General features: G+C 43.1%; 1 protein-coding gene across 4 annotated transcripts in view; it reads right to left on the bottom strand.

Annotated features, from left to right (window-relative positions):
* Positions 1–325: 325 nt before the first annotated feature.
* Positions 326–23124, bottom strand: part of Gpr155 (G protein-coupled receptor 155) — a 43722-nt gene continuing 20923 nt past the window's right edge. Inside the window, exons 9-17 of one of the 4 annotated variants that reach the window (XM_021649959.2) lie at positions 20906–20990; positions 20732–20822; positions 19665–19875; positions 13357–13461; positions 12271–12407; positions 10373–10468; positions 8154–8218; positions 6825–6962; positions 326–2560 (exon numbers count right to left, since the gene is read on the bottom strand). In XM_021649959.2, the coding sequence (XP_021505634.1) occupies positions 2260–2560; positions 6825–6962; positions 8154–8218; positions 10373–10468; positions 12271–12407; positions 13357–13461; positions 19665–19875; positions 20732–20822; positions 20906–20990 (1229 nt within the window). In that variant the 3' untranslated portion in view covers positions 326–2259. Of the gene's footprint in view, positions 2613–2657; positions 3992–4771; positions 6437–6824; positions 6963–8153; positions 8219–10372; positions 10469–12270; positions 12408–13356; positions 13462–19664; positions 19876–20731; positions 20823–20905; positions 20991–23124 lie in introns of those variants that run through there. The other 3 variants (XM_060390445.1, XM_060390446.1, XM_021649960.2) reach the window with 3 other exon arrangements.

The raw sequence follows: 23124 nt of genomic DNA, 5'->3' as shown, positions 1-23124 counted from the left end.
TGGGACCCTTTTTCTCCTGGGTTGCCTCGACGGGCCTCGATGTGATGTGACGTACCCGGTCTTAGTGTAGCTTGTTCTGCAGTGTTTGGTTGGCGTCCCCGGGAGGCCTGTTCTTTTCTGAGGGGAGGCAGAGTCGGGGCAGGGGTAGATCTGGGGGAGAGGGGAGGGGAGAGGAGGGGAAGAGCTTGAAGGGGGGGGTACTTCGGTTGGGATGTAATGTATGAGATAAGAATGAAAAATTTACAGACAGCTTTGAGAATTCACAGACAAGACGTGTGGCATCATCGGCATTATTTGGATCATTCAAGGAAAAGATATTGACAAAGAAAGTTAAAATAGGTATTTTATTGGGAAACGTGCTGTCAGTGAGAAAGTAACATACAAATATTTTCATTTAATAAAATTAGCTTAACCTTAATCCTATAAACATTGCTTAACAGCCTTTACCATCAGAAACTGCAGGTCACTCTGATCTATGGTTTTCTTTTAGAATCTCTCAGGGAAAATAATGTTTCAGATTCCATTTGTGCAAATAAAAGAACATACTTAATACAGTTTAGTCACAAACAAACAAATTGCCCCACTTGAATTAGAGCCGCCCGCGTGCATGTGAATGCTGTGTTGTGCCACTGGAGGTGCTAGGGCAGGCGCCTGTGCGTACCCTGGGCATGATGAGGACAGTGGGGCATGTCTCTTTTTTCCCCCTAAGTTTTATGGTGACATCGTTCTGCCTAAAACATCTCAATTCCGTGATCAGAACATAAAAACAGCATCATTTCTTTTTAAATACGCTAGGCCTCCATGCAAGGTTTTCTTTTAATTATGAATTTGCTACACTAAAGGGGCCAGGGCACTAGCCCCATAAATGATTTCCTAAGTGGCCTTTATATATGAAACACTAAAATGAGATAAATAACATTTAAAATAAGTTAAAGCATCACTGATGTCTAATAATGAAGTAGCTGTTCAAAGAATGTGCAAATTACCCGAGGTGAAACTTTACCTGAGGCCGTTCTGGTCTGTCTCTTCAAAACCTAACCCCAGTGAGGAGGCCTGGGGAAGAGGTGTTGAGATGGGGTTGTTCTCCCCAGGGCCAGGAGACCAGAGCCTTTCCCTCGTGGCATGTGCGGCTCCGTCTGTGGACCTGAAGGGGCCTCACCAGATGCTGAGCGAGCCGCTGCTTTCACCTTGCACCACCAGCCTCCGGGCCTGTGAGAAGCCTTCCTGTTCCTTAGAGCTTTCTAGTGCCATTTTGTTTCAAAAGTCTTCATGGACTAAGCAACATTTAGTAATTTTTAGACTTATAACCTTTTAGACATGGATACACACACAGAAGGCTAACTTCTAAAGGTAGGATGCTAGCTTTAGAACTTTAAATTTCTGACTCTATTCTTTCTCAATGTAGGGAATAAAGTAGATTTTTCTTCTACAATACAATACTTTGAAAGTACCAGAAGTAGTATATCTCATGACAATATTTCTTGCATAGCAGTTAAATGGATATTTTCAAATTACTTAAAAAATTTAACTTGAAAGATTATAGAGATAATGTTTTTATGCTCTTCTTATTGGCACACATTAGATAAAAGGCAAGAAAAGACAAACTTTTAAAATTGGTGTTTTATCAAAAATAAATTTAAAAATTACTTTAAAAAAATACAGAGGTGAGCCAGTCATGGTGATAACACCAATAAGCCCAGAACTCAGGAGGCAGAAGGCAGGAAGATCAGGTGTTCAAAGCCATCATTGGCTATATGAGACCTTGTCTCAAATGCAAAACAGTAGTTTTAATTTTTAAATGGGTAGTGTTTGTCAATGAAGTGGAAAGAAAAATAAAAGCTTTTTACTAGAATAAATAAAAATCTGTTGATACTTGTAAAGTTGTCTTAAGGTTCATCTGAGAGCAGCAAATGTGACAATTGGCAATCTAAAATAACAGTCCGTTGGATGCTGGCTTGGAAATCATGACAAACAGTTGCAGAAAGAAATGACTTTAAAGTGTTGGGACTTTATCCGCAGCCATGACTGCGCTCATTGTCAGCACTCCGAACTGGAGGTTTTCCCCTGTCGGTTTCCTCGGTGCTTCACATGAAGTTAGGACATGTCAGCATGGGGGCTGGGAGGCATTTGTCATTTTACAGAAGAGATGACTGAGGCTCAGAAAGCTAACCCAAGGTCCCACAGCTAAAAGTACTGGACATGAGGCTAGAGGGTTGCTCCTTTGTAATTGGTAATTCAGAGGGTTCTCTCCTTCGTAATTTAAGCCTTCGGGGAGAGGGAGGGCAGAGATGAGTGGCCAATTTCCTTATAGCTTTCCTGGTGGGGGTTGCTTACAGTCACCGCGGGAGGACTCGGTTCAGGACTCCTCTGAAGAAATCTGTAGAACAAGTACTCGTCCCGGAACTCATATTCGTTGGTGATGTGTTGGATGACGCCCCCTTGCACCAGTCTGTCTCCGTAGATGACAGCTTCGCCACGGTCAGACGCAAGGCCGACTTCGATGAGCCAGTTCACCAGGTCACAGCCGCAGAAGGTCCCAGCGGAAGTCTTTGCACCACACCTGTATGTCGGAGGAATAGTCACCCAAATGCTCTGTAAGTCTGGTATCGGCACTGCGTGATAGAGGACGAGCAGAGAAAAATAAACAGGAAATAAGGAAAGACAGCAGGACAGTTAAGAGCGTGACGGAAATGGACCTGTTCTGAACGGGAAGGGGTTTTTAGCTTTGCTGACCCTCCGGTGAGAAGTGAAATATGCTTGCGAAAACAAACACTGTTAAAAATGACACAGATGAGTGTACTTGCTGCCTGAGAAACGTTCTTTCTGGAGAGGCGCGAGCGCGTGTGTGTATGCACGTGGCATGCGTGTCCCCGAGTCTGTGCATGTCTGGATATATGGGGGGGTACATGTACACATACATGTGGAAGCCTGACGTTGATGTGTGATGTTGATTTCTCCCGACCTCCGGCTTCTCCCTGAACCTGTTGCTCCCCCATTCCAGCCAGTCTAGCTCACCAGACCGGCCCAGGCAGATCCCGTCTCGGTCTGCCGACTGCCGGGATTCCAGGCAGGTCACCACCCCGTCCAGCTTCTACGTGGATGCTGGGCATTCCAAACGGAGTCCCCAGGCTTCTGAGGCAAGCGCTTTACCTACTGAGCCATCTTCCTGGCTTGGTTTAATTTTCAATAATTTAAGTAGCTATGTGTGGCAAGTGGATTCTGAATGGGACAGCATGGATTAAGATAATTTTTTTTTACAATGGTTTTTAAATTTTTATTTATCTTTTTATTTTATGTGTATTGAAGTTTTTCCTGTATTCCTGGTGGGTTGCATGTACACACAGTATCCAAAGCCAGAACAGGGCATCACTCCCCCAGAAACTGAAGTTAACAGATGGTTTTGAGAAGCCATGTGGGTGCAGGGAATCAAACCCGGGTCCTTCAGAAGAGCAGCTGGTGTTCTCAAATGCAGAGCCATCTCTCTAGCCCTCAAAGCAGTGCCCTTTAATAATAGCATGATGCAACGCTCCACGAGGGAGTGTGTGTGTGTGTGTGTGTGTGTGTGTGTGCGCGCACTTGTATATATGTAGTATGTGCACACGTGTGCGGAGGTCTGAGGTCAGTGCTGGTGTCCTCTCTCAATTGCCCTTCACCTTCACTGGGACAGTCTTCCTGACCCTGAGGCTCCTGGATCTGGCGAGGTCGCTTTCTATCCACCAGGCCTGAGGGTATAGCACAGGCCACTAGTATAGCTTTCCCGTGGGCTTTAGAGACCCACCTCAAGTTCTGGTGGTCATGCAGCAGGCACTTTAGTGACTGGGTGGTCTCCGTAGCTCTCTGTAAGGCCTTCTAGCTGCCTTACACAGGGCCGCTCTCTGATTCCATAGCTGCGTGTGTGGCTGCGTGTGTGCTGCATGCCTGTAATCCCAGCGCCTGAGAGGTTGAGGCAGCAGCAGCGGGTTTGAGCAGGGGCTACATGATGAGATTCCATCTCAAAGAACAAAAGCAGAACTACTCTCATTAACCTGGTTAAATTAAACTTTACTTTTAGCGTGTAGTACCCACAGATAGTCTCTCCCTCAGCAGCCAGTGTAACCATTTGCTCCATTAGGAATCAGGGAGCAAACAAGTGAGACCTGTCCTACAGCAAACCTGAGATTTTAAGAGCGTGGTTTGGAAAGACCTGGAGGGGACGGGAGCTCCACAAGGAGAGAGATGGAACCAAAAACTCTGGGCCCAGGGTCTTTTCTGAGACTGATACTCCAACCAAGGACCATTCATGGAGATAACCTAGAACCTCTGCACAGATGTAGCTCATGGCAGCTCAGTCTCCAAGTGGGTTCCCTAGTAAGGGGAACAGGGACTGTCTCTGGCATGAACTGAGTGGCTGGCTCTTTGATCACCTTCCCCCAAGGGGGGAGCAGCCTTGCCAGGCCACAGAAGAAGACAATGCAGCCAGTTCTGATGAGACCTGATAAGCTAGGGTCAGATGGAAGAGGAGGAGGACCTCCCCTATCAGGGGACTAGGGAAAGGGCATAGGGAGAAGAGGAAGGGGACTATAGAGGGGATACAAAGTGAATAAATTGTAATAAATAAATAAATATTGTAAAAGGAGAGTGAGTTGGGACTGGAGAGATGGCTCACTGGTTAGGGGTACTCAGTGTTTCTCCAGAGGACCCTAGCTCAGTTCCCAGCAGCTACATCATGCAGCTCAGAAATGACTATAATTCCAGCTCCAGGGACTCTGACCCCTCTTCTGACTTCCACAGGATGCATCCAAACACATGCACATTAATAAAATAATAAAAACCCATCTTTAAGACGTGTGCTTTGATTTTTATTTGCTCCTGGATTGTTTAATATTTGTCTTCTCAATGCAAATCTGGATTGCCTTAAGTATGAGCAAATAGAGAAGGAAAAGAAATGCAAAATAAGAAAACCAATTACATGAATTATGAACATTTTCATATAAATGTGCACAAGACAGCAAGAATCTCCACAAGCATCAATCAAGCTGTGAAATCTAAAGAGCTTGACAACAGGAAACAGGGTGAGGAGCAAGATGAAATGACAAATAGGTGTCGAAAAAATTAAAGCATTTTATCACAGACACAAAGTTTCACATATAACAATTAGAGAAACGTTAACAACGTAAAATTTTTCTCAAATATGTAAAATATCAATGTTGGAGTCTGAGGCTGGACCTCTTTAACGTAAAGGCAATACCTTCTGCCAAAACCACTAACTGAAGATATTAGATCCTTGATTGCTGTGATCAGGCAGCTGTCACAAGAGCCTATGGAACGGTACAGGGTGTCAGTGAACGTGACAGGACAGGCTGCAGATCCTGGGAAGGAGCAGGGATGAGCTGGTTTATACCAGCTGGTGCCCATTCAGCCATCTGGGACCTGGTAGCTCAGCAAATGCTAAGAGTTCTGCTTCCTGACAGTTAGCAAGCACAATGACCTGACAGATAATGTGAATTTTTCTTTTAAAAAAATGTTAAAGTGTCGTTGAATTGTTCAAAGTACCCATAGACCATATCCTGAAACTGTGCTCAGCCTTTCAAGGTAAAAAGAGTTCATTATAATTCTCCAGAGTTTATCATTGTCAGTAACTGGACAAGGCTCATCACAAATACTCACAGTAAGACTTGTCTCTAAGGTTTCTTTTTTCTTTTTTAAAGATTTGTATTTATTTATTTTATGAATATGAGTGCTCTATCTGCATGTATAGCCAGATGTCCAAAGAAGGCATCAGATCCCAGTATAGATGGTTGTGAGCCACCATGTGGTTGCTGGGAATTGAACTCAGGACCTCCGGAAGAGCAGACAGTGCTCTTAACCTCTGCACCATCTCTCCAACCCCCAAGGTTTATTTGTTCTTATTCTGTGTGTGTGAGTGTTGTGCCTGCCTGGCGCCCAAGGAGGCCAGCAGAGGGAACCGGATCCCCTGGCCCTGGAATTCCAGAAGGTTGTGAGCCATCCTGTGGGTGCTGGCAGCTGAGAAGCAGGCAGACAAGCACAAATGCTTTCAATTGCGGAGCCCTCTCTCCAGCCCCGAAAGGAGGATTTTTTTTTTTTTTTTTTAAGAAAAGAAAATCTGAGGTTTTGAGAATTAAACTTGCCAAGGTTCACATAGTCAGGAAGTGCCAGCTCAGGCGTTGGAATATTAATACTCAGCCTCTCCCCATTCCCTCTGCCAGGGCTCTCTTTTTCTGACTGTACTGACACATACGTTGAACACAGCGGTACGGTGCTTGGAAATGAACCACCCTGAGTGCTAATCTCCGAATTTTTAGAAGCACACATAAAGTTATTAGGGTCTTTATATTTTGCTTTGCTTTATTTCCTCTTTCATGACAACCAAAACTATTGGCACTGCAATATTTGATTATTCATAGTTCATCATTTCCTGCTGCAGCATATTCTGTACCTTGAGGATTAGAAGAATAAATATAATGTCACAAAATAATGACTAGAACTTGAGGTGAAATAAAAATCATAGAATTAATTAAGAGCAGAAATTTCATTTCATCTCCTGACAGCATCATTAGTAATAAGAAATGACATAGCACCGGGAGATGAGAATATAAAATCCTTCCTTGATCTTTGTGAGAGACACCAATGGCCAACACCAGGAGAATGTTAATATCTTACCACATTTTTACAGCTCACATTTCATATAGAAATGTAAAAATCAAAGTGATATGTCATTTTTATATCTTATTTCTTAAACTATAAATTCACCCATAACTATTAGCTTGTTAAACCCCAATGCTAGCAATCTGGAATCTATGTTTATGAACCCGTACTGACTTTACCTTCTTTCTCTGACGATGTTTCGAATGCACAGGTCACGGTGGTAATGTACAAATTGTTGACAGGTCATTTTTATTTCCTCAGAAACGGGGGATTCTCTGTTTTCTGCTGTTTCTTTACCACTCCACAGAAATTCAAGCCTGAAAAACCAAAATTTAAGCAGGCCATTTCTCAAGGAAAGAAAACAAACATGAGAAGATGCTAGCCACCTCACCAAGGAGCTTTTCCAAAACCAGCCACCAGAGCTCTGTCCTCATCCCAGATTTCATTCACCTCTGGACCGGAAATGGCCTCGCTCCACACTTCTTCTCTGAGCAGGCTGGGGTAGCGCTGAGTATTTTATACACTCCAGGTTTCTCCTGAGACACTCCTGTGTTTGACCTTTTTAAAGCTCACACATGACTTAAGCAGGATGTCTCAGACTGCCACAAAAACTAAAACCCAACTAACCCAACCAAGGAAACTTAGGGAGTAAGCATCGTATTTCACCATTTCCAACAGAGCACTGCAGAAACAATGCCAGTATCTGGACTACTGAGCAGTCCGTTCTGTCCGATACCACTGCTGACAATTGACCTGGCCGGCATTGTGAAGCTGGCAACTAGGCCGAAGGGCTTTCCTGTTATACTTTTCTTTCAGAAATGATTACGACCCTGGACAAAGACATCTCAATGAAGACAATGATGGTGGTGATGATGATGGAGAACATAGGGCAGACACACTGACGGGCACTCGTTACGGAGTAGGTAGGTTGAATTACCTGAGCACATCTGATGTTGTGACTTTTGCCTTGAAAGCAAATGAAGAGTAAACATTTTCCCCTTCCTCTCTTTCCACCCCTATGTTGAAACGTCTATCTTGTTATTTTTCCTAAAGAAACCTTTTCTTAATTAAAAGAAACCTTCTAGGAAGCCAACAGAACCCCCCAACGTTGAGAGAATCCCTGAATTTTCTGCAAACTCTCAGTTTGATAGAAAGAGAAAGCCTGTTGTCAAGGGGAGAAAAGCAATCAGATGTAGACTTTAATAGGGGGACATACCACCTACTACTTCCATTTCCAAGTTTCATTTAATATATGTAGTTAATAGCATAGACAGAAGTCAGTGCCCATCAATTCTTGTTAAAATGCAAATTACATTGCTGGATTTATAATACTTCTTCCAGTACTTTCTCTGCAATTATTTGCAACAAATACGTGATTCCACAGATAACCTTTGTGTGGTATTTAGTGGTCTCCTTGCGGATATAAAAGTATAAAGGTATCAGTATTTTAATAGAATGGCCTTGTCATCACCTTTAGGTACACAGGCTTATTTTGAAGCTGAATTTACCTTCTTTTGAAAGGAAGGATGATTAAATGTTTGTCCAAGCCGAAGATTCCAAAGGAAATAAATCCCTAGGGGAAAAAACAGTTATTCTGTCTGAATTCAACAATAAAAACTTAAGACAGAAATTAAGATCTTTAGTGAGGAAGCAGCTGATAGTGATTAGAGCAACATTTTGAATTCAGCGCTCAGAGCAGACCTAAGTTCAGCACCTGCGGGCATCCATCACACCCTGCTTGTTGTCTCTCCCCAATCATTCTGCCCTAGTAATTACGATGGGTGAAAAAGCCAGTTCTGAAGAACTGCATTTGCATGACAGCTTACTGAAGAAAAGACAAATCCTTTAAAGGCTACATGTTCTTGTTTCCCCCTTTCGGAAAAGAAAATCTCTTGCTGTGCTCAGTACTTATTATTTTTCTCTTGAAACGTCATAAACATAATTAACAAGGGCTGTAACGTCTACTTGTAACACAGTTAGCATTGTGTTGTGGATACGAAAGGTCCCCCAGAGACTGAAGCATTGCGAGCATGGTCCTTCCCACAGTGTTACGTGAGGCTAGGGGTGGCTTCAGCACTCAGCAGTGCATGCTACTCTTCTAGAAAACCTGAGCTCAGTTCCCAGCACTCATGCTTAGTGGCTCAAAAATGCTGTAACTCCAGTTCTGGGGGATCTGACACCCTCTTCTGGCCGCCACAGGCAACTATACTCCCATACGCCTACCCACCCCCTTCCCCAGACACATCATTAAAAATGTTTAAATACAAGATATTACATGAAGGTCTTGATTGTCTTTAGCCTTAAACTATAAATTGTCAGAAGGGAATATCTCCCTCCACCAAGTCCCTAAAAGGACAATGGGATTGGAGGGAGGTTTGCGTCTTTTCACGTGTTTGAACCGCTTGAGGCATCAGCTGTGTGGGCAGCACTAAACACCACATTTCTGCCATTACTTCTGTTCCTGACAAAGCCCTTTGGAATGAAGCTTGCTTAGCGGACGTCCTAGCTTGGCTCAGCCTGGAGTGGCCTTTCGGAATGCAAAATGCTAAGGGGGACTGTGAATTTTCATCCTAGCATTCTATAGTTGGATAATGTCAGATATTAAATGGTATCACAAAGTGAGACTGGTATCAGGTGGCTTGAGGGCGTCCATGTTTGTCTGTAATAAACCGATGACATATGTCTCTTTATATTTTGCTGGTTTTCTTCCAATAACAATCTCAAAACAAACAGGAAATACAGTGTGTGACCAGGGGAGGCAAAAACACATAGGGCATAAACTGACAAGTTTTAGCTACCTTCTATGGCAAAGTATTTCAGACTTAATAGGCAGTTATTTCCAACACAGTATTCAGTTTATGAATGAATATTCTCTAATCAAAAAGTAAGGGTTTGGGTTGGGATGTGGTTCCGTGTGGAGCCTTGTCTAGTATGTACAAAACCCCAAGTGAAATCCAATCCCAGAACCTTAAGAAAGAAGGGAGAAGAAAAGTGGGCTGATGAAAACACCAGATTTTGAACTTCGCACATAAAGTATTTCTCAATTTGTAAGCTGTTATTTTCTTTAAATAGCTCCTTTTTGTCTCCCTGCTAAGGAGTAAGCCCAGAGCCTTCTGAATGCTAGGCATTAAACATCAGTGTCAACAGTGACATCACAGGGGGAGAGAGTATCTGTTTTGTAGGCATTTTGATGTTGACATGTGATAATGGATGTAAAAGCCTTAATAATCGTTGGTACATGGTCGACTCTCAAGGAAAGGCTACTACTCTCTTTGCTAAAATGTATTTACACAGTACACGATTTTTAAGTTTAAGTCCCTGTCATTCAAAAAACGATGTTTAGTTGTATAAGTGGCCAAAGTAAAGACTCAGCAAAGCAAATTATTTTCCAAAGTGAGTTATTAAGATCATAAGAAGTTTAAGAAGGATTCGAGGACATCTTGCTCCTACTTAAATTATTATTCTTCATCTCATCACCAAAGCGAAGAGAAAAAAAAGTACTTGGGATTTTTGGTTGGAACACTCAGTGTACGTTCTGATGACTTTAACCAATGGAATAATTCCTCTCTATGGGGAGACAGGCAGCAGCTGTCAGCTGTCACGGGTACCAGCAGCTGACAAACAAACTGAACCCGTTTGATTTAAAAGAAAACAACATGTGCAACCCCCCCCCCCCATCAACCTACCCAAGAAAACAGAGCCCTCTCGGTTCTCAGGAAATACATACCTGGCCAAAGTTAAACACAGCACAGAAAAACTGTAATTCAACATAGAGGCGTCCAGTCTCATGGTTGAAGAGCCACCACAAACAACTAGAGAGGTTCTGGGAAGGGAAGAAAACAGGGCACTAGAAAATTTAAGCTCAAGAACCTTTTCTCTCCATTCAGCGCACAGTCTAACTTATCTAGCTAATAATTAGGGTGGGGGGGAGAGTAACGGAGAAAAACATCAAGAGAATGTAGAAGCTTTGTCTTTCAAACAAGAGGTTTCAACCTCTCCCCTTGACAGATGCCATTCAAACAGTGTCTATTCTGATCAGATTTGAAGCAACGAGACAGGAGCCATAATACAGAGGCTTACATAATGCACCAGGACTGCCGACTAGCCTACACGGGATGGATTTTAAAATTAGTCTGACACAATGAAAACAATTATATCACTGAGCAGCAGTTCTTGGCAGCATTTCTCATTTTCTGACTTTTGTTCTTAGACGGCCGTTAAGTGTTGTTAGCTAATATCATGCTGTGTGCTAGCTAACGAAGGTCCAAGTGTACAAAGGCTGCAGAGGCTTTCGGCCCATCTCCCACCTCTAGGGAAGTCACACTGGAACCATCTTAAGGAATTAACAACTGATAACCCACAGGATGTCATGAGGATGACAAATAAAACGAGGGTAACAGATAAAACCCCCTTTCGATAACTGAAGAAATGCACACAAGAAAATAAAGTACTTTGCTTATAAGTTATAGAAGTAGAGGCCCTTCAATATGTGGTGCTGGCATGAGGGCCCTATAGATCCCCTCTAACCCTTAGGAAAAGAAGCAGTGGGAGGCGCCTGTGTCGTAGAAATGCTTACAGACTGATGCGGGCTTCTAGGCTTTGGGAATTTACCAATAGGAAGTACAATGTCTGGAGGTGTTTACTGGAACATTCTGAAAAATTATGGATAACTAATAAAGAAGTACTTGAATAAATCACAAGGTTGCTTTCCTGTGGTTATTGGGAAGGAATTTAAAACAATGGCTTCAAACCCTTCAGTCAAGTGGTGTTGTTTGAGACAGGTGAAAAAGAAGCAACCCAGCGGCCTGAATGTACTATTACAACCATGCAGAGTGTGCCTGAGACATTAGCAGGCAGGGCTGAGCACAGAGGTCAGAGGTTAAGCTTGAGGTCCACATACAGGAGGCCCTAGGTTCAACCTCCAGCACCGAAAAAACAAACAAATAAAAAAATTAAATACTAACGGAAAAGAAAAAAAGGCATTTGTGTAATGGGTATGTTTCTTGTTTTATCTGTAGTATGAAGATTTTTCACAATTAAAAATGTAAAGATTTATGTATATGAATGTTTTCCTGTGGGTATGCATGTTCATCATGTGTGTGACTGATGCTCACAGAGGCCAGAAGGGGGCATCAGGTCTCCTGGAACTGGCGTTTCCGACAGTGGCTGTAGGCGCTGAAAACAAACCTGTGTCCTCCGCCAGAGCAGCAAGTGCTCTTGGCTGCTGAACCATCTTTCTAGCCTCTAAAATATTATTTTTAAAAGTTTAGTTGAAAAATATCTTTAGGGAGATAATTTAGCTATTTGGGCACTGTCAGGAGAACCCAGTTCTGCCTAAATTGTGGTAATACTTTTTTTTTTTTTTTTTTTTTTTTTTTTACAAATTCCAGGTACAAAGAGTATAGACTGAGCTAGTGACTGTAAGGAGAACAGACCATTGGAGCGCCTGGGCAAAGAGTAAAGATTCATTCTTTGCCACCATCCTTATGCTTCAAACATTTAGCTAAATGTTAAAATTCAGATGACCCGGCCAACAACACTTCCTCAAAACAGCAATGAAGTTTCTCTGAGAGAAGCCAAATACTGCAAGAAATAACCCCACGTAGAAGCAGAAGAAACGGTTACAGCGAATAGGCCAATGATGAGGAGCAAACACAGCAGGACGTGTCGAGTCAGTTGTGGGTCTCCACTCTGCAGGTACTGCTCCTCTTCCTGGGCCAGGATGCAGCTCTGGGAGTCACAGCGACTCACACAGGGGTCGGCTGCAAAGCAGGGAGCACAGTTTGATTATTTCAGACCCAAGATGACTTCCCAGCCCTGGGAAAAGCCCTCAGGTTATGCTGGAGACTCCTAGCTGTACCGTCTCTCTGAAAATGCACAAGCAGTGTGCAGCAGATCCTTCCACATAGTTAACAAAGGTCTCGACAAGTTTACATTATAACCCAGCACTCAGGGCAGCAGAGACAGGTGGATCTCTGTGAGTTCCAGGCCAGCATGGTCTACAAAGCGAATCCAAGACAGCCAAGGCTACACAGAGAAACCCTGTCTCCAAAAAATGTTATATAATGATGATACATGACTTAGACACACTTCATATAGTGTACATAAAATGTTAAAGGTTGAATTAATAAAGTTTCATCTGTGATAAATCCACATGAGCCAGGAATTATGTCCTATCTTGACAAACCATGAAACAAATGTACTATTACCTCTTGCATCTTATGAAAGAGCCTAACTAATTAACTAGTCCTGGTCCTAGAGAATAAAGCTAGGGGACAGTCTCGGCCTTTAAAATAAGAAAAAGGGCCAAGATTCGATAGGTGTGGGGAAGACTTCCCGGCCTATCACTTCAGTTAACCTTCGTTCATTGAAAATGGAAGTTTGGAAAGTCCTGGGCAACGAACCTAGGTCCACAGTTGTCGGAAGTTCTTGCTGCCGAGCCATGCCTCCAGGTGTGTGGGTTCACTTTATTTGGATGTGTGTATGTATCTGTCTATTACAATGCTATCTTTAAGAATTTCATTTTTAAATGAGTGCTCGGTGTCTATGATTATTGTCTTATGACTTTCCCCATCTTATTGTGAACATATTCTCAAGCCATGTTCTACAGTGTACGGCTTTGGTAGGAATCCTGGGTAGTGTCCCTTTCACATATAAAGAGGCTCCTCCCCTGACCCCCCAAGCCCAGCCTCATAGTCCCAGGGCACTTACTTTTCTCAAAAGAAGAAGGCACAGGCCCGCCGATACTTGCACGTGTTGCTGGCTCTACGGATGGACAGCGCAGTTCACCATTTCCCAAGGAGCAAGAACAGCAACCTAGAAAGAGGGGCTAGAATGTGAAGGTAGAGCCCAACCAGAACAAAAAGCACAAGTTCAAAAGGTGCGGAACCATGGCCAGGCCACTGCCGCTGTCTGCGTGGAAATGTATCTGTACGGGCACGTATCCAGGTGTGCCTGTATGGCGGTGAGCAATTAAACAGTGTCGGCTCCTTACACTGTCCCCTCTGTATGAGACAGGGAGGAATGTTTTTGTTTGTTTTTGTTTTTGGTTTTTTTTTTTATCCACCTTTGCTTCCTCTCTGCTGTGCTCTGAAAAGCAAGAATTCAAAACCATTTCCTAAAATGCAAGCCCTTCATTTGCTACATTCATAAACACAACGGTTCTGCTGATTACGGTGGAGAAGGAAAGCCAGGGTTGGCCTGATGAAAGCCACCTGCCACTGGGACACTCCACCTGCCCGCCCAGCTAGGGGACAAAAGCAGCCCCTTCTTTTTGGGAAGTTCTGTACAGTCCTCCGGAAGCCTCATCTGGAGGCTGTTGATAAAACCCTCCTCCAGGCTCACCTCAGCAGCCGCGCCCCTCAGGCACTCGAGGCTGAAGCTCTGGCTGGTTTATAGGCTGCTCTCACGAGCCACAGTGACACATGAATGGCGCAGTGGTAATTTTTCTGTTCTTATTTATTATATTTACGTACTTGTTTATCTATATATTTATTTCCTCAGATAACTGCACAGAGTGCCCTTTAAATTTTTTTTTTACAGCTATAGAGCCATGGTGCTTCCTCACATGGATTGCAATAGTAACAGAATAATAACCTCAGTGATAAGCTATTGAAATGTACATGCTAGAAAAATGAGCAATACTTGGGCTTAACCGCTCATTGATAATATACTTAATTTCTTCTGTGACGTTCTTAAAGACAAAGAGGATTTCAAGGTATAAAAGCTATTATCTATAAGCCATTACAATGTCTTTTTAAATAAGATAATAATGCCACCTCAAGGTTAAAAAGAGAACCACAGAATAACAGAAAAGAAAATAAATTATCTAGCCTAGCTCTCCAAAACCATGAAGGTTTAAATAATAAAACTACATTAAAAAGATACAAAAATTAAGAAAACATGTGAGACCAGCACATTCCAATGGCATACCTATAGGGAATGAAAACATGCATGCATACACACATATATATAAATAAGCCATATGGCCTCCGTAAAAAATTACTTTGCAAGCTGGGCAGGGTGGCGCACACCTGTGATCCCAGCACTCAGGGAGGCAGAGGCAGGGACAGCTCTTTGAGGCCAGCCTAGTCTACAAAGTGAGTTCAGGACAGCCAAGGCTACATAGAGAAACCCTGTTCTGAAAAAACAAAAACTACTTTGCAGTTTTTTCTTTCAAATATAAGAGATTATCAGCAGCCCATCAGCTTTCTCTTCATTAGTCAAACATTTTTTATTAAACAAGTGGTGTTTTATTTCTTTTCAAGATTTGTTTTTATGATTTATATATTTTCATTTTATGTGCATGTGTGTTTTGCCTACATGTATCAATGTGTACTGTATGTGTGTCTGGTGCCCAAGGAGGCCAGAAGAGGACATGGGATCTTTTGGACCTGAGTTACAGATGATTGTGAGCCAGTATGTGGGCACTGGGAACTGAACACAGACTCACTGCAAGGGCAGCAAGTCCTCTTCACCATGTTGCCCTCCCTCTACATTAGCCAAGTACTGATCACATACAAAAAGAGTGTGATCCTACTTTCACACTATTTATAATGCAAAGGCCATAGGTCTCTAGCAAATATATAAGGGACAGAGACAGATAAACTGCATTGAATAACCAAACTAAAGAAGGCCAGGGTGAAAACAGCTGAGATGTTTTGTGTTTATACTTCTAACAAAGCAGAAGAAAGCAGGCTTTAAAAAAGAAACATAACCAGACATATTTTAAAACCTTAGGAACAAGAGTGAAAGATAAGTAAGCAAGCATCTCACTCGAGCAGTTTTCACGTTAATGCCAGAGAATCATGGCATACCTCATCTGCCCACTCAACTTCATTCCTATATGAACGTAATGTGATGAAGTGTATGCAGTAAGCCTGATTTCTCACCAGGAGCTGAGGCTGGAAAGACAAATCAGAAGTGGTATTTACAGGGTAACAGGCCAAATAAACAGGAGCAGCTATAAAACAGAGAGATAAGGGATAAAGTCAGGGGCTGTGGATATAGCTCAAGGTTGGGGTAGCCCTTCCCTAGCGTTCATGAGGCCCTGGGTTCAACCTCAGTACCACAGAAACAAAACAAAACACTGCGATGAAATTTGGATTATAAATAAGGAGACAAAAGCACAAATACTGCAGGTTTCCCCATTGCAGATAGCTGTCCTATTACAACACAGGTTCAAATCGGTTTTCTTGCCAGTGACGATAGCAACTGGACTTAAAGTTCAGTCTCTTGATGTTTCTAAAAGCCAGGTGAAAGGCAAATGCCAAAAGCTCCCAAGGGTCTCTTACAACCCTTGCTTAGTGCTTCCTGGAGATGTTACCCTTTGGCAGCCCATCTCACACATTGACGGAGGAAGAATGGTAGGCTGTCTGAAGGTGGAGGTCCTCTAGCTTGACCCTAAATCAAATTAGTTTAGAGTATAGATGCAGCGCACAAAGAAGGTGAGGAGGGGAAGGAGGTAGGACACGATCCCAGAAGTACCCTGGGCTTAGGGAAAGCATGTAGCATTTCAGCAAGGTGGCACCGAGCTTTCAGTTTCAAAAGGAACACGATCAAAAAGCTTGAAAGGGTAAAATTCTGATGATGTCATCACAAATGGTCAGTGAGCCCAGGTTTAAGGGTCATGCAGCAAAAGCAGGAAGAGAGGAGAGATGGCAGGAGCGCCAGTCTGGGGCAAAGCATGGAGAGTGTGGAAGTGTACACAGGGAGAAAATGAAGAACAGGGGCTGGGCAGGAACAATCAGGTTCTGGAGAGACTTGAGGGTCTCAACCTGCACTGTGGCAGAACCTGATGTGACCAAAGCTCCATGAGAGAAGTTAAACCAGCTAGATTGAACCCAGGAATGACGGGAGATGGGAAGTCCTGTTTCAAAGGAACGATGAAAATCTAGTGAAACTGGAAAAGAGAGGCCGGGGTAGATACTGGACCACATAGAGGGAGAACTGCTTGCTCTGATTGGCTCCTTCACTTGAGAGGGAAACCAGCGAGCTTTGCTTAGCAATCCAAAAAACTGACGCAGGAGCACTAGGTCCGAAAATAAAGAAGAGCTGGCTTTATTCAGAAAGAGATTCCAGCAATCTATGTATAAACCAAGGAAGTCTGGAACCGAACCCATATAAGTGGATTCACATGAGGGCTTACATTTCTTATGACTCACAAATTCCACCCTTAGGACAGCCTTGTTGTGTACTCAGGGCTGTATGAACATAGATGCTCACTGCTGCATTATTTTTTGTTTGTTTGTTTGTTGTTTTGGTTTTTCAAAACAGGGGTTCTCTGGGCACTCACTCTGTAGAGCAGGCTGGCCACACAGCGATCCACCTGCCTCTGCCTCTCTGAGTGCCGGGATTAAAAATGTGTGCCACCACGCCCTGCTTGCTGCATTGTTTCTAACAGAGAAATGTCTTAAAGCTATTTTAATTAATGATTAATTTTTGTAAATTTGATTATTTAACAATTAATTAAATATCTCTCGGTAGGGAAACAGGTGAAAGGGTGGGTGGTGATACCCTGTGTCGGTGGTTCTGGGAGCTATACGAAAGCAGGCTGAGCAAACCATAAACAACGCTCCTCCATGGCCTCAGTATCAGCTCCTGCCCTGACTTTCTGGAAATGACAGGAATTGGTACATGAGGTATTGGTTCATGAGGTATTGCTGGGACAGACCCTGCCACATTTCAGGGAGGATTGTGGAAGAACTTTGGAATTTGGGGGTGAAAAGGCCGTTCAGTGCTCAGAGCTCAGTGGGATGTTCTGTGGGAACTTAGCAAATAGTACTGGAGGCCTGGCACGGGAAGTTTTGAACAGAGGTTTGAGACTGTCGGGGCCATTTAACATTTTGAATTACAAATCTGTGATTCTGGGCAGCTGGGGCTGAAGAATCAGCTGTAATTAACAGGAGACCAGCCCTACTGAAGTGAAACCTTTGCTTTACTGGGACCACTGGTGCTGGCCAGCTGGGTCTGAGCAATGATCTGTGACTTGGAAGAGACCAGCATCACTGAGGCGAGATCTTCTGGTAAGCCTTTCCTCAGCATCCCCACCCAGAAGCTGTGGTCCAGAGGGGGCCATGTCTGTACTTGGCACTTGACTCATTGGTCACTGAGCGTGGTGAGGTTGAAGAGTCTTCCAGGTGCTACTTGTTTTGAAGGTATGAAGGGGTCATAGACAGCAGCTGAGGCAGCACCATGAGAGGCCAGCTGAGGCCGTTGGTGAATGAGTAGCCTCAGCTGAAGTAGAAGGCCCACAATTGAAGGGACCATGGAGAGAAGTTGAGGCTTGGCACCGTGTGACAGGGTCAGAATCCCCGAAGAGAGCTCGGGAGAGGCTACTGGTACAAGTGCAACCCTGTTGCAGTGGAAACCCTATCATTTAGAGATGCGCATAGCATGGGTGGCCACCAAGGACCGCAGCAGCTGTGGGGTGGAGCAGCCTCAGCCTAGGAGATAAGCTTGTGCTGGGGCAAGCAAGCCCTTTGGTGCCTAGATCATGAGTCCTAGATGTTTGACACGGTTGGACTTTGCTTTTGCTTTGATCTGAATGTGACTATGCCCTGGTTCTATCTTGAAGTAAGAAAATGTATAACTTATTTTGATACAGGAGCCCACAGGTAGGAGACTGTTGTTTTAGGGAGACTGGAATTTTAGAGAGACAGTTTAAAAGAGACTGAACTTTTAAAGTATTTTCATTACTAAAGATTATGGGGCTTTTAAAAGTCGGAATGCTTTCTATTGTGATATTAATATTGGAAATGAATAAGAAAGGAAGAGGTTCAGGTTTAACAGTGATATGTCTGTGTGTCAAGGGGACAAGAGGTCAATCATGTCAGCCAGTTTTACATTAACTTGACACCAGCTAGAGGAGTCTGGAGGAGAGAACCTCAACTGAGGAAATGCCCCCACTGGGCTGACCCATGGGCAAGCCTGTGGTACACTTTCTTGACTGATGATTAATGTGGGAGGGCCCAGCTCCAATGTGGGCGGTGCCGCCCCCAGGCTGTTGGCCCAGGGAGCCGTAAGAAGCCATGAGGAGCCAGCCAGATGGTAGCACTCTTCCGCGTCCTCTACATCAGCTTCCGCCCTGAGCTCCTGCTCTGACTTCCCTGGACGATGGACTACAGGCTGTAAGATGAAATAGCCAAGCATTTTCCCTAGCGGCCATTCTGGCTCTGTGGCAGATTCAGCTCTGCCTTCCCAGCATGAACACAGCCACAGGACACAGTGAATGGTCATAGCTACATTCCGCAACAGTGTAGATGGGAAATTCCAGTTTCCTAGAACTATTAAGAGCCCTAAAAAAAGAAATCTCTTACAATGATATCAATCTTTTAAAAAATGTAAAAACAAACAAAAAACAACAAAAAAGCATTCTTAACTGAGAAACTACAAAAAATCAGGTGGTGAGTCTGATTTGGCTTGTGGGCTATGGTTTGTAGATGGATAATTGCTAAGATTAACTTTTAGTTAGGCCATTTCCTTAAATTCATTCTATTAATGGTACTTGCTTGATAAAACATTGTTAAGGTAGGAAATGCATGTGTTTAGCGTGCTAAGAAGGATGTTCCTTCCCTTTTACTTCTTCCAAACTTCTCAGGTCAAAGCTGGAGATACGGTTTACAGTAGAACACTTTCTGAGCATGTATGAGGTTCTGGGTTCAATCCCCAGCACTGAAAACTGGCATGGTGGCTCACGTCTGTATTCTCAGCATTCAGGAAGCTTAAGCAGAAGGATCAACAATTTGAGGACAGCCTGGGTTACAGAGTAAGACCCTGTTTCAACCAGCCAGACAACCAACCAACCAACCTCTCTTGGAAGTCTTAGAATTCAATAAAACATTAACCTTAGATTAATGAATGAAGTGCTAGAATAATGAAATTCTAACAGAATTGTTCAAGTTGTTCACTTGACAAACCCCTATAGTATTCAAAGTAGATAGTAAATTTCCATTAAACAAAAATATCTAGGATACACGCAACAATTTCTGTTAGTTTTAAAATGTATGTGGGGCACATACTTGTCTCTGGAATAGTGCTTGGGAAGCGTTCTGGTTCGCTCGTTGGTGCTGGGCTCTCCTCAAACGTGGCGCTTCCAGGCTCTCCTGGCTTGTGGTTCTGAGACTGGCCGAAGCCTTCATAGCGACCAGCCTGGGTGGTACGGTTCATGCACATGAGTGACACGCCTGCTATCAGGATGCTGCAGAACAGGGTGACTGCCGTGGTGATCATCTGCCAGCGTCAGAGGAAGACATTAGGCCCGTTTTCATAATCTCATCTTAGTAACAGTACAGGATGTTTAAGAACAATGTTTGGGGGGGTGGCTGGGAAGATGGATCAGTGGTTAAGAACACTGTCTGCTCTCCCAGAGGACCTGGGTTCAATTCCCAGCAGCCACATGGCAGCTCATATACGCCTGTAACTCCAGTTCCAGGAGATGCCTCTATAGACATACAGGCATCCAGACAAAATACCAATGCACATAAAATAAAAATAAATAAGTCATTAAAAATTTTAAAAACCAAGGTTTTGACAGGAATGGATCCATATGGCTTTAAATACTACAGAACAGTGTTTCTTCAAAATGGGTAGGCGTGTGGAAGGAACGTGACTTACTTAAAAAGAAACGATGGTTTGTCTTCAGACAAGTCTCTTAGCTGTCTCTTTGTACAGCAAGTGGTGAACAATACAGTCACTGTTTTCCTTTAAGTAACCAAGTGATTTCTTGCCGACCCTTTATTACTTCTAAGTGCTGCATAGTTCAACCATATTTCGGTGAATAGAGGCTTTCTTATAGAAACAATTGTAAAAAGTATAGCTAATATACATGAGTACCAGCTGGATATAATCGTGTAAGTCCTTTTCATATAAATAAAATTTTAAAAATAACCAAGTCGTAAGCATCTAAAAATCTTCAGGTAAAACTGTTTACATCTTGAGGTGTCGCAGTGTGATGTAAAATCACCAATGTCGTATACAACAAACTAAAGTACATTTTCAATTTAACGTTAACATAATCATCTCAAGGTACATAAACTGGTTAAAGAGAGACATTCTCAAAAGGGAACTGCCAGCAAGCTCTTCCCACCTGCTCTTTTCCGTAGAAGAAGGCCGAGTCAATGCTGTCTCCATTGTGTTTTCCAGATATCAGAAGCACGCCAACCAGGAGGGCGGGGATGCTGCAAGCGGAGTCATTGAGAAAGAGTGAAGGAACGCCAGCTGTGCGAGGACGCCCATCAGCAACCAGAGAGCCGCCACTTACCCCCAGCCAGCGATGATAATGGCGCCCACGGGGATCTGCATGCTCTCGCGCTTTTTTAAAAGGAACAAAGAAAGTGCTAGAAGGCCTAGAAACAAGAAAGCCAAGAGAAACGGTTACTCTTGACATGAAGCAGCGTTTTGGCATTTTGTAAGATGGCATGCTTATTTTGTACCGCAGTGGTCCAGCTTCCACATGCTTTAGTGACTTTGTGTGGCTGGTTTTTTAGTTGACCTGCTCATCTGCTGACACCCTTCTTCCATTTTTCTGAGTCCCAGGGTTGCAAGTGTGCAACACCATTTTTTTTTTCAATAACAGTCTAGGTTTTGCTCCAAAATTTCCTCCTTATAAATGCATGTTGTTTGAAGGAATTTCTCTAAATTAAAAGACACTTGTGTTTCCCTTCCTGGAATCATCGTCTCCTTACTCAAATCTTGTTTCACTGAAGGATTACTTTTCAAAAACCAGAGCGGATTATTGTTGTTGTTGCTTGTTTGTTTCCATTTCTGTGATCAGATTCCAAGTAGAATTGGAAAATTTAACTGTGTATAGAACATTTCTCAGAGTGATTTCATTTTGTTGGTGCAAAGAAGTATAAATGTTTGGAAGCGTTTGGAAAACACTTCAAATCTAGGGCTGAAGCTTCGTAAAAATCTGAGATAAACTTAGTAAATGTGGCACAAAGCTAGTACAGACATAAATATTTCAAGGTTTTGTTTTGCTTTTGAAATTGGGCCCTTAACCTCTCAATCCTCCTGCCTCAGCCTTCTGAGTGCTGAAATGACACCACGCTCCCCCACACCCAGCTGGTTTTTAAGTTCTTAAACTTTCCATGTGCCTGACACTGTCATTTCTACATGAGGCACTTGATAAGCTCCACAAGGCTACAGAATTTGAGTGCCGTAGGAAGAAGGAATATTTACTTCAAATCAACTCTTTAATTTCATAGGTGTGGAAGACACAAGGGCTCTCCTGAGCAGCAGAGGGCAGAGGGATGCAGAAACCAACCCATGCTTTTGAGGAAGTCAAGGTGAAGTTCTGAAACTGTCCTGGGATTCCTACGATGCATTTTTCAGGACTGGAAATAATATGTCTATAAGAAACTTCCAGTCTTTTGGCATAGTCTCAATGATAATCACCTCTGTGTCCACCTTATAATTAAGTAGTCTCATTACTCTGAATTAGATTTAGCTTTATATGTTAAGTTTGAGCCAAGCGAAGGCCAAACGGTATTATGACTTCCATTCAAATGAAGGCTCTCTGGTAGTTTGAAGAATGAGATAACTAGATCTAACTCTGTATGTGGAAGTAACTGACACTATCCCAAAAAACCAAAACAAAACACAACAACAACAACAACAACAACAACAGAGAACAGAATTCCATTTTACATTTCAAACTGATTTACGTTAGCAAAATCAGATCCTTTCTTAGAATTAACATAAATGGGCACTGACAATTAGAATTAACATAAGCAGATACTGGGGTCCTCGAGAAGGGTTTGGTGCCCTGAAATTCTGATTCTTCTTGCTCTGTGAAGAACCATAGCTGTCAGATGAGAATCCCACATCACTTGATGAGGAAGCTGGGAAGATCTGCTTGAGCCAATTAAGCCAATTAGGCTCGCTTTCATAGTTGGCAAAACGAAATACTCAAACTGAACCAGCACAAATGTGGAAACATTGACTATACGTTAATCTATGTTTGAAATTGTTTAATTAGCACATAAAGCTTGGGGCTTCACTGGTCAAGGACTTGGCTGAACTGTTGCAGGGCAATTGATTTTCCAGGAAGAACAGAGCAAGCGGTTATGCAGATTGGGCAGAAACAGTGCAGGTAATCTGTAAACCAATCTGAAAAATGACTTGGACATTGGGATTTTCAAATGCACTGAACGGCTCTGTAATTGTATCTTTTTGGTTGTAGGCCTAACCTTGAACAACTAGCCACATAAAATCGTGCTGTGTTTACCACAATCTGACGGTGACAGGGTACCTTCAGAGCACCAGCGAATTCCCACATTCTCGAGCTAGATCTCAGCGCACACCACACACCGAAGAAGGTTTTGGGGACGGTTGGGGCTCCTGACAGACTGATCTCTTTGCTATTCTCTCACTCTCATTACAAATTCCACCTGAGTAAGCTTAGGTACCAGAGATCAGTTTGGGCCAGCTATCTTTGGAATTACAGTCTCCGGGTTCTTTTGACTTGACACCTCGTGA

Source organism: Meriones unguiculatus, chromosome 8 (genome assembly GCF_030254825.1).
Source record: "Meriones unguiculatus strain TT.TT164.6M chromosome 8, Bangor_MerUng_6.1, whole genome shotgun sequence".
NCBI lineage: Eukaryota > Metazoa > Chordata > Mammalia > Rodentia > Muridae > Meriones > Meriones unguiculatus.
The sequence above is the reverse complement of the archived record's forward strand: the minus strand, read 5'-3'. Positions and strand labels throughout refer to the sequence as shown.